This window comes from Cricetulus griseus, chromosome 4, assembly GCF_003668045.3.
Source record: "Cricetulus griseus strain 17A/GY chromosome 4, alternate assembly CriGri-PICRH-1.0, whole genome shotgun sequence".
NCBI classification, from domain to species: Eukaryota; Metazoa; Chordata; class Mammalia; order Rodentia; family Cricetidae; genus Cricetulus; species Cricetulus griseus.
This window is the reverse complement of record NC_048597.1, coordinates 90390168-90407483: the sequence shown is the minus strand read 5'-3', so window position 1 is coordinate 90407483 and position 17316 is coordinate 90390168. Positions and strand designations below refer to the sequence as shown.

At 49.1% G+C, this 17316-nt stretch overlaps 1 protein-coding gene across 1 annotated transcript in view; it reads right to left on the bottom strand.

Moving 5' to 3' along the window:
* Positions 1-523: 523 nt before the first annotated feature.
* Positions 524-17316, bottom strand: part of Galnt9 (polypeptide N-acetylgalactosaminyltransferase 9) — a 73853-nt gene continuing 57060 nt past the window's right edge. The window contains exons 7-11 of the mRNA XM_027415883.2: positions 6613-6798; positions 5721-5858; positions 3086-3181; positions 1817-1984; positions 524-670 (exon numbers count right to left, since the gene is read on the bottom strand). Coding sequence (XP_027271684.1) covers positions 524-670; positions 1817-1984; positions 3086-3181; positions 5721-5858; positions 6613-6798 — 735 coding nt within the window. The remainder of the gene's footprint in view (positions 671-1816; positions 1985-3085; positions 3182-5720; positions 5859-6612; positions 6799-17316) is intronic.

Below are 17316 nucleotides of genomic sequence, written 5' to 3'. Positions count from 1 at the left end.
CAAGAAGGGGCCACCCTCTGAGTTTCCCTTAGATTATGGTGAGGCTGAGTGGGTGAGCGAGGGGCAGCTGGGCTGGGAAGCCTGAACCTGCTAGGAAGACAGGGTGCTTGGCGTGAGGATGCACCCACTCTCAGCACTGAGTAGCTGAGTTTCTTTCCATGTGGGTTATGTACAGGGACTTAGCACATGCGTGGAGACTGTCCTCGCAGTCAGTTGGGGAACACTGTAGAAAAGGCACGTGATTTGGCATGGGTGTGCGCTGTCCTCAGATGTCCTCCCTCAGGCACAGCCGCCTGATCCAGGAAGTCTTGTTCCTAATGCAGACTGAAGCTGCTGTTCCTGGGCCTCTCCTCTGCTGTCCCAGGTGACAGGGCCCAGCCCTGAGGTGTGCAGGGCCCACATTGCTCTGGGTCTGTGGGGGTGGGCAAGAAGTTTCCATCCTGGCTCCAGTCCAGGATCTCCTGAGTCTTGGAGCACTCAAGAGTCCAAGGGCCCGAGTGTGTGGAGGTGGGGTGGGCAGAGGTCAGTGCTTGGTGTGTTTGATCCAGTTTCGGATCATCCACTTCTGCCCCGAGCAGCGCTGCACCACCAACCGCAGCCCAAAGTTGGCGTCTTTAGACATCTCTACCTCCAGACACCGGCCTGTGTCTCGGCTCACGATGGGGCCACTCTGTAGGACAGGAGAGACAGAGTCAGCTTGAGAGTCCGGGTCACATCCTGATAAGGAATCACAGCACTATCACCTAGGGACCTGTTTCCTTGGATTATTTGCATTTCCTCTGCCCTACCTCAGCCGGGCTAGCAGTTCTGTTCAAGTCTCTGGATTTCAAAGAGGTTCTAAGAACGCATCTAGGGCCTCCAAGACTGTCCTTTTCTTAGGTGCCCTTTGGTCTCCTTAATTATTTGGTATCTCTGTGGTCCCCAAATTTCATGGACCCTGGAGACTTTGGAGCCATCTCCAACAGGTTCTTCCATGCATGCTAGCCCTCCCTGTCCACCTGGCCAGCCTCCTGTGAGCCTTAGACCCTCAGTGGCCCAGCAAGCAACAGTGGCAATTCATCCCTACAGTCAGAGTAGCTACACCCCACCTCCTCCTACAAATTGCCCAGGGTGGCAGAACAACTCTGGAGGGATCCTCTGTGTGAGATCTCTGGAGGCTAGGGGCCAGGAAAAGATCAGTGGAGGTGTGATCCATAGAGGCTGCTGCTGAGTGGATTTCGGTGTACAGGAAGGGATGGTGAGGGGGTTGGACCTGGATCAGGGCCCAGAGACCAGAAGAGCAGGGCTTGAGGCAAGTGAAGGGCAGCAGGGAAGTGGTCAGCTGCAGAGCCCAGTGCGAGGAGCTCTAAAGGCCAGAGCTCCACCTCCTCTGCCTCTGTCCAGTGCTGGAGCAGGCAAGGTTGTGCCTCTCTCTTTTTGTGACTCTAGACCAGTTTTATAAACGTTCTGTGCCACAGGCCATGAGGTGGTCAATCTTGACTATCAATCTGATTTGACTGAGAAGTGTCTAGGGCAGTAAAGCATACCTCTGGGTGTGTCTGTGAGGGCGTCTGCAGAGAGGTAACTAGACAAGGGAGGCAAGCATACACCCCACAGGCTGGGGATCCAGATGGAATAACGGACAGAAAGGATGAAGCCAGCTGGTATAGGCTCCCTCCCTTCCTCCCATCATGGCGTGGGCTGCCCTGCTCTGCCACTATGGTAAACCCTCCGAAACCAGGAACAAGAAGTAAATCTTTCCCTTTAGCTGTTTCTCTCAGTATTTGCTACAGCCATGAAGTCTGAGTTTCCAGGACTGTCAGCCCCATCCACTGACCTGGGTGAAGTCCCATAGCCTCTGCGTAGGCCTGGCTACATCCTCACACTTCTTCAGGGTGGGCATGCGCCCCCGGCCATCATCTACCAGACACTTGGAGTCTGGCAGAAAGGCAGTGGAGCCCAGGGGGCCCAGTTGCAGGAGGCCATCAGCACTGTAGCGCACCAGCTGGGGAAACAGTGGGAGTTGTGAGTGCAGCTTAGGTTCAAGCTCAAGGTACCTGTCTATGCCAGGGCTTTCATCAATATCCAAACCCACAGCTTTTCTCTCTAGCAGGACAATGTGGTGTTGCTGTGGCCATGTCCACCACAGTCACAAGGCACCTTGTCAGGTGCCTAGGTCCCACTAGCACACACTCACTCATCTTGGACCTGAGAAAATGGTGCCAGCCAGGGGCTGAACCACAAGTGTTGACGAGGCTGGAGGGACAATCATTTACAACTCTACTGATCTCCCCCTTTGCCCTCAGTCAGAGGCCATTGTGCTGAAAACCCATTGGGGGAGGTTGGCCCAGGAAGCTTAACTCTTCCAGAGGCCACTACAGTGGGTGGCATGGAGGACAGTGATCTCCCACTCACTGGGCCATTGTGTCAAAGCAGGCACTTTGCAGCCTGAAATTAAGCAGCATTCAAAAGATACTGGCTATCTCTGTCCCATGTTGGAGGCAGCAAAACCATGAGCTCACAGAAACCCCAGTCTGCCCAGATGGATGTTGATGAGTGAGGCTCAGGTTCAGAGAAGACAGGTGCTGAGCTCAGCACCTGCTGGGGAGATACCAATCAACAGCAGCAGAATGGGATTGATTCACTTGTGGCTGGGATCAGCCACCTAGAGGTATGAACAACCCTAGCCCTGAGCTGCACAAGGCACTTAAGCCTGGCAATCATTTCTCTGAGTGATCCAGGCTTGCAAGCACAAAGCAGGGCTTACCTATCAAGAACAGAATGGAAAACATAACTTTTTTCCTCCATCATGTTTAGACCAGGCAACACTCCACCATGACTTCCATTAAGCCACAAGACCACCCCGGAAAACACATACTGCCTCTGTCCCATTTAAGTGATGGAGAAACCAAGGCAGGGGGACAGTTCATGACTTGGCAAGGCCCATTTGACCCAAAGCACTTGCTCTTAACTTAATGGCACCAGCTGCTTTCAGAGTCCCAAGCTGTTCCAGGCTCTTCTGAACTTGGCCCCAACAGCCAAGGGATTCTCCATGACCCATCCCATGCTCACCTTCCCTTCGCTATGAGGTCTAGGTGTGGCCTACCTGGGAGGACATGCCATGGCAGGGGTAGAGGATGGCCCGGTCATCATCTTCTGCGCCCTGGTCCAAGCAATAACCACTGGCTTTGCTGTTTCTTACCTATATCCAGGAGCAACAGAGAAACTGTAGGTCACTGAGGAAAATCCCAGGGCTTGAGGGAAAGCTTCCAGGGACTCTCCCACCTTGTCTCCCTCTTAGGAACAGAAGTGACCACTTTGTAGCTGGCTGTGGGCTGCCTGGGATGAGACAGGTATGAACTTCACATCCAGAATTCCTCCCTTGGGATAAAACCTGGGGGCCTAGCATCCACCTGGGGCAGGGCAGAAGGTGTGGTGTAGTGTGGGTGCATGGAAGGAGGTGGGAAAGTCAAACAGATGAGGCAACTGTGGTACCCTAGGCAGCCTGGGAAGAGATGAGTGAGCTTGTTACATAGACAGGTTGTGAGTGTATGGAGAGTTATATGGGCCCCAGGAGGTGAGGCTGGATTTGGTCAATAGGATGGCTTGTGTTACTAGCTTAGGGACATCCGTGTGCTAGCATCTCCTCCTATGCAGATGCAGAGGCTGTCTTGCCTCCAACACACTTTGGCTAAGACTGCAGCAAAAGTGGCTGTGTATAGCCCTGAGCTCAGGAGATAGTTGTAGGTTCCCCCAAGCACACACTTGGACAGAGCGGTTCCCAGATGGTGGAGGGGTGACATGACCCAACCAACAGCCAGCTGATCTCTAATCTATGTAACAAGTGCAGGGGCACCCACTCTGCAGTCCCCAGGAACAGTGGCGACCTCAGACTCTGACCCAGAAGAGTTATGTTCTGTTTCACCCAACTGGGTTTCAGGCTGTGGAGTTTGAAATAAGTCAATCACAGAGCACAGCCCCTTGAAAGGACCCCTGGGCCTGACCCTAGGACAGGAAAAGTCCAAGGGTCTCAACATCTAGAGTTGGGTATGGATCCCATGGAGGGACAACACAGGAAATGGAACAGTTGCTTCCCTTTCCACCTGCACTTCCAGGAAAGCTTCGTGCCCACAGGCTGGATCTGACTAAGGGGTGACCAAGGTCCAGAGCTGATAGGTCTGCCTGCCAGGCCCCTCAGTCCTACCCCTACCCTGGGTGATGTTCCAGGGCGGTCTGTATACCACCTCCACATAGGGAAGCTGGACTGACCTTATACAGTCAAGAAGCTGGGAACAGGAGGTTGTTGCTGTCTGTGGGATACCCTCCCCTCTTCCTGCCAGTTCTGTGGTGGGATACCTTACATTCCACACCTGGGCCAAGGTAGGAACACAGTGCCTTCTCCCAGGGTTTGGAGAGGGCTCTGTGCACAGCTGTGCACTCTGGAATCAGGGAGAAACATGGGTCCAGGGACAGCTGATGGGCCGGCACTCAAGTACACACACTTCTAAATACACCTATAATGCGTGCTTTGTGGCCAGGCGTTGGTGGCACACGCCTTTAATCCCGGCGCTCAGGAGGCAGAGGCAGACGGATCTCTGTGAGTTCAAGGCCAGCCTGGTCTACAGAGCAAGCTGCATGCATTGTGGTGTGTATGTAGCTCTGTGGCACCAGGGCACAAACCTGTGCACTTCTGTGTGTGGTGGAAGCTTCTGCACATGGGTGAAACTGTGTGGGGAGCTCCATATACATGAACAGCAACAGTGTGCATGTGTGTGTGTGTGTGTGTGTGTGTGTGTGTGTGTGTGTACACGTACCCATAGGAGCAGACAGACACGCTTCAGTGTGTGTTTGTATGATCTCATGCACAGGTATGCATGGGATGAGCTTATATATGTTCGTGTGAGTGAGTGAGCACAGGCTGCACACGTGTCTATACATAAGCTCATGTATTCACACATGTATGAATGCACATTCATGTGTAATCATGCACACGTGCACCTTGATATGAATGCGTGTGAATATATACACAGATGTGTGAAGATGTGTGATGGGCACGCGAGTTTATGCATTTGTCAGCATGTGTGTGATTGATTGCCCGTGTGTAAGCATGTGTGAATGTCTGTTTATACATATGCATGTATACATAGGCCTATCTGTTTTGGTATATTTCTTTTTATAACCACACACACTTATAGTAGGAGACTTCTTTTTAAAAATTACGTATTTTTCCCAGCAGGAGCATCTTTGTGAGATGTCTACAGGACAACCAGGGACTCTGTCTCCAAGAACTCCAATGAATTAATTAGTGTTTACTTTGTACCTGGCTGCACACTTGCCATGGTGAGCATATGGAAGTCAGAGGACAGTGTGAGGGAGCTGGTTTTCTGCTTCTACCATGCAGGTCCCAGGGATCAAACCCAAGTTATAGGACTTGGCAGGCAGCAAGCATCTTCACCTGCTGCGCTATCTCACTCACCCATTTGTTTGGGTATATTTCTGCATGCAAATGTGTAGGTACGTTTCCATGTGGACTCAATGGTGGTGCTGTCCATGAACAGGAGTATACCCATGTTATTTGGGGCCTCAATGTCCAAGAATGTGCATGAGGATATATACATTTGTGTTGGTGAGTTTCTGGTGGTGGGCACAGGATGCTGGGATATGTGATCCTGAGGTATAGGTGCTGAGGTGTTGGGCACCTCAACCACAACCCCAGCAGGGCCCTGGTGCAGAGGCGGTACCTCTCCGTACGTGAGGGTGTTGTTGTAGATCCTCATCTCAGGGTACACGTTCTCCAGGTACCATTTAAAGCTGCGGCATTTTAACTTCTGGCGCAGGGCCAGCCTCTCAGACACATCCCCGAAGTCCACTCCTGGGTTCTGTGGGACACAAGCATGCAGGAGAGTGTAAGTGTTGCGGATCCCATGGGGTCCTGATCCATGAGGCGGGAGGGAAGCCTGGAAGGGGACCTTGCAGGTCCTGGGTTAAGGAGGTCGGTCTTGTGCATCTCGCCGGGTTGTGAGGGATGGGATGGTCAGGTCCAGACGGTCCACATGATTATCCAAATGCCAGGTGTGCGGCCTTAGTGGCGGTGAGACAATTTAAGAGGATTAAGAGAGACATTTAAAAAGGTTAAGTCGGCCAGGAATGGTGAGGCACATCTGTGACCCCAGCACAAGGGAGGAAGAGGCAAAACTATAGTGAGTCAAGGTCAAATGGGGCTGCAGAATGAGACCCCATTTAAAATAACATATAAATACAAGAAAGCACCCATGTGCCCTGAATCAGGATATAAGGTCTATAGGACAAGGATTCTGACTATAGGACGGGGGTGGGGGGGCGCAGGCTGTTTCTAAGAGGCTGGACCAGCTGGAGAAAGGAACACTAGGGTGAGATTTAGGGCTTGGCTGACCTCTACTTACATTTGGTGGCTACCTGTAGCCTGGAACCTATGGTAAGGGGAAGGGTGTGACCACTGTGGCTGTACCAATGAGAAGAATCCCTTTCCTACATGGCCCACCCTGTAGGGGAGGTTGCCTGGATGTGGCCCAGTGTTCCAGAGTCACCCCAATTCCCTCCTTAGAGTCTTCAAGCCTCCCTGTATCTGTCCACCCCACCCAGTACCCGCCTTACTGTCATGGGGATATTCCATGCCATGTACACGTGGGACTTGAAATCATCCATCCACACCTCGGCCGCCCTCAGCGCGTTACGCTTGGCATAGTAGTCAATGTCGTTGTTGTATGGCTTCTTAGTACGCTCAATGTGGGCCACACGGGAGCAGGGGAGGACCTCCATGCTGCCGCCACACTGCCACACCTGGGGTGAGAGGGTTGGACCTGGTTAGAGGCTAAGGGGGTCACCTGACATACCAAGTAGCCCAGAATGCCATGGGAGGACACCTGGTCCACTCAGGTCTGGACTTCCTAGGGGCCTGGACATTTTGGGTTTATTAGAGGAAGGTGTCGAAGAAGAAGACATGGACTACAGGCTGTATCCACTTGGGCAAGAGGCTGCCTCCCCTTTAGGATTTCCTGACATGCCTGATTTCTCTTCCATGTTGTATGGCTGTGGCTTTGGATCCCATCTACCCCAGTCAGAACTCTGGGTAGGGATGCTTAACAACTACCTCCCTAGCCTGGTTTGTCAGAGTCAACCTATAGCTGATTTGGTTTGATTAAAAAAGGTAACTGGTTTCTCTCTGGGCGTTGGTTTAATCCCAGCACTCAGGAGGCAGAGGCAGGCGGATCTCTGTGAGTTCGAGGCCAGCCTGGTCTACAAGAGCTAGTTCCAGGACAGCCTCCAAAGCCACAGAGAAACCCTGCCTAGAAAAACCAAAAAAAAAAAAAAAAAAAAAAAGTACCAGTTTCTCAACAGCAACTGAATTGGAACCCCCAATCCCCACCCACCAGCCCCTACCCCAGCTCATTTTTAGATGCTTTCTTCCCAGTGTGTGGTGCTATTTTGATAGCCTGTGAAAATACTAAGAGAAGGGACTGGGCTGCAGGAAATAAGTCACTGAAGTGAAGCCTGCTTCCTGTTGCACTCTGCTTTATAGTCACCATAATGTGAACACCCACACCTCATGTTCCTGCCACCACAGACACACCTGCTTCTGCTGCCATGCCTTCCCAGCCATGCCAGACTGAGACTCTAAAACTACACACCCAAACAAATGTTTCCTTACTCATGCTATTGCTGTTGGGTGCTTTGGTCACAGTGAAGAAAACTAGCACACGCAGCCTCTGGTACCCTAAGCAAACACATGATCCCAATAGAAGGTAGAATAGCTTGCTTTCTAAGCAAACAAACATTGAATCCCCTAACCATCTGCAGCTCTGCAGTAGGAACGGATTTCATGCTCTGGTTCCTAAGCTCAGGCTTGTTCTAGTCATTTCAATTATATTTAGCTCTCCCCGGCTATAGGGCAAATCTCCATGATCATCTCAAGCTGAGCTAGCAAGTGGCCCATTTTTTATGTTGCCTTCCTCTCTGCCCAGGAATGGGATGTTTGACCAAGTGTTATTTGGAGAGTGCTGGGTAAGAGCTACGATGCACCTACATGATAAACAGGCCAGAGAAGATGCAGGCTAGGAGAGGAGTTTGCTCTCAGCCTGTGCCTGGGGCTGGACTGAATTATGTCAACATTTTGAACTGGCACTTGCACTCTTAGATCCCTGAGCTCCTGGTGCTGACCAGACCTTGGGGCTTCTCAGAATCCGTAACTGTGAGCTGGTTTCTAGGTCCACCTAGGTCTTTCTGATCTGTTTCTCAGGAGAACTGTTATAGAAAATTATTGTAACTATGTAAAGATGTGTTACATTTGTTTATGCTATGGGATATTTAACTGTGTAAGGGTGTATTACATTTGTTTCTGCTGCCTTTGTTAATGATGTAAAGATGTGTTACATTTGTTTATGCTGTATTTATTTTTCCAACTTGCCTGTCTAAGGCACCTGATTGATCTAATGAAGAGCTGAATGTCCAATGGCTAGGCACAGAGAGGGATAGGTGGGGCTGTTGGGCAGAGAGAATAAATAGGAGAAATCTAGGCTTGAATAGAAAGAGGGGAAAAAAGAAGAGAATGAGGGATATAGAGAGGGACACACCCAGGGCCAGAAGCCAGGGAGCTGCCAACCAGACAGGAGAAGAAGGAAAGAAAGATATACGGAAGGAAAAAAAGGTAAAAAGCCGCAAGGCAAAATGTAGATAAAGAGAAATATGTTAAGTTATAAGAGCTAGTAAGAAACAAGCATAAGATAAGGCGGAGAATTCAAACTAATAAGTCTCTGTGCCATGATTTGGGAGCTGGTTGGTGGCCCAAAGGCAAAAGCCTGCTACAGAGAACTCTGGCCAATCCCCTTTGTCCTGTGCCAGTGCCACTTCCATCAAAATAGTGTCTTGTGACCCACACAAACACATGACATCACATGACTTCAACTACAACAGGTATGATGGGATTGTTTTGTTGTTTGTGTTTCAAGACAAGGTTTCTCTGTGTAACAGCCCTGGCTGTCCTGGAACTCTCTTTGTAGACCAGGATCTGGAATTCACAGAGATCCACCTGCCTCTACCTCCCCAGTGCTGGGATTAAAGGTGTACAACACCACACCCAACACAATGGAATGTTTTCTTAAACACTGACAAATTTCACAGGCATAGTGACAATGCCTGAGAGAAACAATTTCAAGAAGGGATAATCATCACCCGTGGCCTCAGAGGTTGCAGTGCAGTCATTTGCCTCTGCTGCTGTGGGCATGAGGTGAGGCTGATGGGAGCAAGGCTGCTGGCTTTATGGACAGGGAGACACAGGAAGGAGCCTAGGGCATGATGTGCCTCCTGCCAAGGCTCTGTCTCCTGTGACCTATGTCCTCCAGCATGGACCCTCCTTCTTAAAGTTCCCGTTACCTCCCCAAATGGCACCACTAGCTGGGGACCAAGCCTTCAATATAGAAACCCGTGGAGGACATATCTTTTTCAAACCATGGCACAGGAATGAAAACAAGAGAGTAGCCAAGAAATCCTAGACAGACAATGAGGACATACTCAGTTGCTAGGTATAAAGTATTTTATAAAACAATGAGGTAATGGCTGAAAGTAAAAGCCCCAAACAGACACTATGGACACACATATATACACACATACCACATACAAACATACATACATATGTACATACCACTCACACAAAACACACTGACACATATGCATACACACCAATACACACTTGCACACACACAGAGGCTGTTGTTTTTGCGGCAAAGGATGGAGGGGCCTCTGTTTTATAACAGCATGAAGGCATTGGGACCTCATTTCTTTACAAGCACACACTGAACACTGACCAAGCTCTTACAGTGGAAACACTGTGCTACCAACAGGGAGGTTTTAAAGGGCTGCTGGCTTCAAGTTGTCCCTCCAGAAAACACCAGGAAAAGCCCTGTGCCCAGAATGAAGCCAGATGCAACAGGAAGGGGCTTCCCAACCACACAGGGAGCTGATATCCCTGAGGGCAGAACAGCTCTTCAACCAGCCAGAGAAGGAGAGGCAAGCAAGAAAAGCCAGCCAGGGAGAGAAAAGCACACGGTGAACATATGTACACAGAGTGTTCACCCCATTCAAAACCACAAAGCTACATCCTCAGTGTCTGTTATATTTGCAGAAGTTAAAAAATGACAGTTGATCAGCCCCCCGCATGCCGCAAGGCCTGGACAATGGCCTCCCTCAGGCATCACTGACAAAACAAATTCCACATACTCCGTATACTCACATATACAGACCACACAAACATACACACATGACACATTCCACACAAGTACACCAAGACCACACATACACATATATCGTAGTGTGTGCACATACCACACACATATATGCTCATTCACACATACACACATGTATGCACAAAACCCACACATATATCATACACATGCACACACATATACGTACATATACCACATGTATGTACAAACATATCACCCATGTATATACACAACACATGTACATACACACATACTACATTCATTCCACACATGTACACCCCACACTCACAGACATGTGGATTACATACACACACACACACACACACACACACACATATATTTCACACATGCACACACATACATGTGTACATATATACACCACACATATATATATATATACACACACACAGATAGATATCACATGCACATATACATATACCACACACCACATTTATATATGCATTCACATATACACACATACATATACTCACAGAGAAACATACCACACACATTTATCCTTTTGGGGGCAGAAAAGGGACCTAGCATTTGCATCAAAAGCTGTATAACACCAGTCTCATTTGGCTGGGAGACTCCATTTCCAGAGACATATCATAAGGGGTTGACTGAGCTGTGTGGGTAGCCAGACCAAGCCATCACTTCATGTCTGGTGACACAGAGAAGCCACAAGTGCCTTCCAGGTAGGTACCAGAGCCCATGAGTCTGAGTATGTGAAAGAAGACAGGAACTCATGAATTCATGTCGGCAGCAAACTTGCAGGTCCAGCAGGTCACCTCAAAGATATCTGCAGGACCACACCTAAGGTACAGACATAAATAACACATGGCAATGCTCATCACACGTGACCTACTGCATGCAAGTGCACACGCATATCCACAAGCAGGCTCTGAGCAGGGCACACCTGACACTGACACGCTGTGGGCAATTTCAATTCTATTTGAGTCAATGTGCCTCACCTCCCCATTTACATTAGGGTGATTTCATAAAGGGGGTAAAACAGTGTATAAGAAAGTGGGCAAGCATCTATCAAGGCCACCTTGAGCTCCTACTGCATTTTATATTTGCACAGTTCCAGGAGTTAGTTCTCATATGCTCCTCTACATGGGGAAACCGAGGCTGAGACAGTGGTGCAAAAAACAAACAAAAAAAGAGCAAGCAAAGGCAAGCTTGAATGCAGGTCTCAGGGATCACTGAAAACACAGTGCCCATGATGCTGCTCTACACACGAGGCAGTAGATACCCTCCGTCCTTTTCCTCCTGCCAATGCCTGCTCCCCACAGCTGGAGCATGTTCATATGTTGATAGTTGGCAGGTAAGGAGGCTCAGCTTATGGCCACTCTTGTCCAACACCCAGAAAGCAAGGGGCCCCTCTGATCTGTCTCAGTGAGGACTGCAGCTACATGACTCTCATAGTGTGGTCCATCCAATGTCCAGCCTAATCCTGCTGCTTGCCTGATTTGGGCTGTGTAGCCAATGCCCCTAGAAAACTCTTGGGAGCCTGCTGCAGTTAACATTGGAGCTGTTGGAAGCAGGCTGCTTCTAGGCCACCCACTTTCAGGGGGCAGCTGAGACTCCCCAGTAGCATCAGTGTGGCAATGACCTCAGATCTGACACACAACTCAAAGGTGCCGTCTCAGTCCTCCTCACCTTGGGCTCAGAGTAGATATCCTCTTGGGGCTCAAATATCATCCTGGGGAATGGCCTGCTCCCTGCCTCACACACATCTTACCAGTGCTCATCAAATTAACTGCTCATTTTTAACTTCCTGTCGTCTCCTCTCCTCCCTCTTCTACTAGAATTTTGTTCTCATCAGGCCTGGAGACACAGTCAGTATAGAACATTTGTATCACCCCCAAATCTAAATGTCCTTGGTGCCACCCTGGAGCATGGAGGGGCTGAGGGATTCCCATGAGGAAGGCTGGGAAGATGGGAGGACTCCCAGGGCGACATCTGAACCGACAGACATGAAGGAACAGTGGGAGCCAGCCAAGCTGTGGGGTCTGTAGGGTAAAGTGTCCCTGGTAGAGGGACAGCAGGGCGGAGGCTTTGGGGTGTGAACCTGTTTAGGATGCTGGTTAGCAGCCACAGGCCCATGCTCTGCTAGCGATTCCCTGTTCCCACAATTGCTGACCTGAGATTAACACGATGGCCCACACAGCCTTTCTAATCAACTCAACCCAATTAGAGAAACTCCATGGTCTTGAGGTCAATTTTCATTCCTGTGATTGTAGGAATGCCATCTGTGCGTCCCCTAATGAGGAAAGTCCTGCAGCCAATTAGGGGGGAAATGACTCTGTCACATCCATTAGGTTTAATAAAGGTCAGGACAAAAATCAAACAAAGTCTGGCCTGGAGAGCCAGCTGCAGAGGAGAAACTCAAGCGCTTGCTCCTGCATGGTAAACTGCCTGCAGCTTGACATGCTTTCCGTCCTGAGGATCACGGCTGGACCAGGGCCCACCCCATGGGGACTTGCCTTAGCCTTGGAACTGACTTTTACAAGGAAAGATGATTAAGAGACTATTCTTATTCTGCAGAGCTACTTTCAGAAAATGTGTTCTAGATCCTGGAGAGATGGCTCAGTGGTTAAGAGCACTATGCAAGCAGAAGGACAGTGACAGGAGCAAACATCATTATCCATTTGCATAGTGGACGACTGATTGGTGCAAGAGGAGTTTCGCCATGACTGGCACCAACAAGGCCCCTCGATTTGTACAAAGGACTGCAGTTAATTGGTACAAACCTCTGGCCATACCCCTTTCTGGCTATAAAAGCAAGGTGTTCAACTCACTTTGGGAGTCACTGGGAGACTCCCTCCTGTGCTGTCCCCTAGATATGTTAGCAACAGGCTGAACTGGCAACACAAAGAAAAGACTACGGCAGTGGGACAGCAATGGCAGTGCAGGCTGTAGTGGTGACAAGAGGTAGCAAGAGTTCCATGGAGAGACGGGCCAAAGTGACAAGGAGCAGAACATAGGAGAGCAGAGGTGGAGAGCTAAGATTGAAAAAGGGAGAAAGAAGAGAGCTATAGATGAGGAAGTATGGGCCCTGGTTGCTGGAAGAATTACAGAGAGCTGAAAAGCCTTTAGGGCTGGAAACCCTGACATCCAAAGCCCGAGAATTGTGACTCTTGTCACTCTAGAACATAAGGGCTTTCTTGAGAGCTGCAGCACTGGAAGTCGACACCTTCAGCTGCTCTGCAGTGCTTTGTCTGCTGCCACTATATATTTCTACCAGAAGCGGAGGGTCACAAAGGCTGCCAAGTGCTTGGGCTGCTGGTAGTTAAGGCCCAGGGCAATGAGCCTCCATTGCCAGAGAGTGTCCAGAGAAATTTGGTTCTGTCTTCGGAAGGGTCTGGAGCCATAAGCCTTTGGATCTGCCAGTCCAGTCCCCGGGCCTCGGGTAATATAGGGCCCAGAACTGCCAGCCCTGGAAGAACATCTCTTTGTTACTCAGGATTCCTGAGTAGCTGTTGGTAACACTGAACTTTTCCCGTGTATGCACATGTTCCCCATTGCCTCCCAGGATGGGGCTGCAGTTTAAGGTCAGACAAGCATTTCAATTATGATGTGTTACATCCCTCTCCAGCATGGATCTCAGCCTCAGTGGTCAATCACACCAGAGCCCACACATACATTAGCTGTGACAGGACAATAGGTCCTTGGAGACACCATAGCCACATACAAGTTTCTCACAGTGGGTCCTGGGACAGGCAGAGGCATCAGTCATGCAGTGGGGAAAGCTGTAACATGGTGGGTTTTTTTTTTTTTTTGTCCCTCTTAATCTCAGGGTCATGGGTTTGGGCCCTGTGCTAGGCACCATTTTGTGACATGAGGGTTTTTTTTTTTTTTTTTTTTTTTTTTTTTTTGTCCTGGATGGTCCCACTGCCACTTCAGCCCCAAATGAACACATGGATTCTATATTAGTTATAAATCTGTTGGCCTGTGACTAGGGCTTCTTATTGGCTAGCTCTGTCTTAATTATTAACCCATTTCTATTAATCCATGTATTTCCACATAGTCTTGACTTACTGGAGAATGCGGGACCCACAACTCCTTTGCCTGCTGCATGATGATTGCTCAGTGTCTCCGCAAAGAAGAGAGGGATTTCCTATTTGTCCCTGCTTATATCCTGATTCTGCCCAGCTAGTCACTTCCTGTCTGGCCAATCAGCCAATCAATGTTTTATTCATTAACCAGTAAGAGAAACATATACAGAATAACATCTCCCATCAAAAGGCTCTGGGACTTGGGGGGTGCGATGGTTAATCTGGATTGTCAACTCAATAAGACTTAGAATCACCATGGAAACACTTCTGGGGTCTGTCTGTGAAGAAGTTTCTAGATTGGGTTAGCTGAGGAGGGATAAACCCACTATGAATGTGGGCAGCACCATTGCATGGGTTGAGGGTCTAGACGGAATAGAAGAGAAAGCAGCTGAGTACCAGTGTCTGTCTGTCTCTGATTCCTGACCACAGACACAGTGGGATCGGCTGTCTCGAGCTCCTGCTGCTGTGACTTCCCCGCCGTGATAGGCAGCACTTTCAAGCTACAGACCATAATAAGCCTTTCTTTCCTTCTTTCCACGAGTTGTTTTTATTGGGTATTCAGTTACAGCAATGAGAAGAGGGCCTAAGACACTGGAGGCCAGTGACACAGGGACACAGCATGTGAGTCCACTAAGACCCCAAGACCCAGGCATGGAGCTGCTCTCACAGAAGATGGCAAAAAGCCAGCTCTCCTGAGTCACCATGGAGTTGGGTTCCAGACTTCCCTGCTTGCTCCTGATTGTCTTTGTCTTTATTTCCAAGTCCCCAGTAACAGCTTTCTGTCCTGAGAAAATCACTCTACAACCACATGCTTAAAAAATGAAGAAATATAGAAGACCATGACCCTTACCCCACAGGCTCTCCTAACAGCCACCCTGTCCCCTCTTAACCACCCCGTGCCATCTGTACCCTTCCAGTCTAAGCCACAGGCACCTTGTAAAGTGACAGCCAGCAGTGGTGGTTGCTACCACTGTTATTCTCCTGCCTTCTGCTGTCTCTAGCTTGGGTTGGTCCCGACTCCTTGTTTGCTTCCAGACCATCCAGGCACTATGAGCAGGGGTGGTTGATGAACTGCAGCTGCCTAAATCCAGGGTACCCTGACTCTCCCTGCTTGCAAGTCCCCTTTGTCCACACATATGTGCTGGACCCGGTGGTCAGCCCGGGTCATTCTGGGGAATAGGAGCATTGCCTGAAGGGTCAGATAGATCTACACTAACCTAGGCAAAACTGCTTCCTTGATTGCTATTGACTACAGGGATGCCTTGTCTTTGGCAATTTCTAGAACCACACCACACGGACGGCTCTTGAAAGAGCCATCTTAAATCGATTACTCTTTAATAATAGGATAATACTAGAGAATATTCACATTTGGAAGACCCGAGATTCCTGTGGATTCTCTAAGAAAAAGTGCCTCAGCCAGGGGTTGCCCCCACAGTTTTGGACCTGGAGCCACACAGGTGTCAAAGGCATCAAATTGAGTATTTGGGGGAGGGGAGGTCACCTTGTTTCTTCTCCATAGGCCAGACCTGGAGAGGCCTGTCCTGTAGGCTCCTGGTTTGGGGGTTCTCCTAGGACTCAGGAGTTTATCCCTGCAGGAGGGACCTTAGGAATTCAGACTCCAATCTTTAACAATGAGAACAGAGGAACCAGGGCTCAGCCTCTAGAGTCTTAGGATGGGGCAGGGAATCCTGGCTCAGAGAAGTGCTGGCCTTCCTCCTGCCCAGCTCCACAGGGTTTTGTAAGTATGCTGTGTTAGCCCATCCCACCTCCCTTCCCTTCTCTGCCCTTTCCCTTTCTTCCTCCTTCTATGGTTTATTTTATCTTGCTGGAACTGTCTATTTCAATGCAATCTCCCCTAAGTGCAGTCATAAATAAAAATAGAATGTATGCATTAGGCTCACTTGTGTGCCATTCACATGATGTGCAGGCGGTGTACATACCAGTGATTGCACACTCTTGAATTCTGTGTACAGGTCTCTGCAAAGAATAAGATCTACCTCTGGGTGAAGCTATGCCCTTGCCTTGTCCCTTAAGGGTTAATCCTGTGGGGCAGGTCAGGACCACCCCTAGGAAGGTGGGTTCACCTTAAGATAATGTATGATTCCTGATGTAGCAAAACAAACAAACTGGAAGTAATAGAATTGCTGTCTTAAAGGGTTTGTTAATAGATTTTCTTAGGAGACATAAAGTCACACAAAGTAGAATTTAGCTAGGGGGTGCTGCCCCACAAATACCCCAAAGATAAGTAGTATACTAACCAGGCCTGTTAGAGATAAATTTACAGCACGAGGATGTAAATGCTTGTCCACTAAATTTGACTAGCCATTAGACTCGTTCTCAAAGAACATGCCTCTGACATGCTCAAGGGGGCAGTGCAGGGCCACAACCAATGTTCATTCCTGGCCTGCCATAAAGCCCACGCCCCCCTCTCTTCTTGAGAAAAGCATAGTTCTTCCAGTCGGGCAAGATGAACCTGGGTGACATCTACTGGAGAAGAGCAAAACAGGTGTACTTAGGAAATTACTCCGGCAATATCTTTGCTATGAGAATCTCCCATCTGCCCAAGTGGCCAAACTTTTAGTCTCTTTCCTGTCACTGTTTAAATTGTTCCAAGTATAACCTGGGACCAGGACTTAAAAGAGATTTAAAGGTGATAGCATCTGTAAGATGCACGAGCCTAAGTTTTACTAAGTTGGTAAAATCTTCTGGTAGCAGCAAACCCGTATTTGGCTGCTAGCCTTGGCTGGCCGGGTGCTTTAGTAAAGAGACACCCTTCATCTCTAAGATTTCTCAATGAAAAGGATGATTATTTGTGTAACATCCTTTCCAAGAATTTCAGTCCCTTAGTGCAGTCCCTATAAGCCACTGGGTTCTCCTGGGTCTACCCACTGTTGTGCATCACGACTCAGAAGGATTCAACGATTCCCTTTCTCCTCCTTTTTATCTGGGACACTGGTCAGAGCCTAACTGTGCATTTCAACTCTCCAGTGCAAGCTTCCAGCTTTCCTACTCTTTCT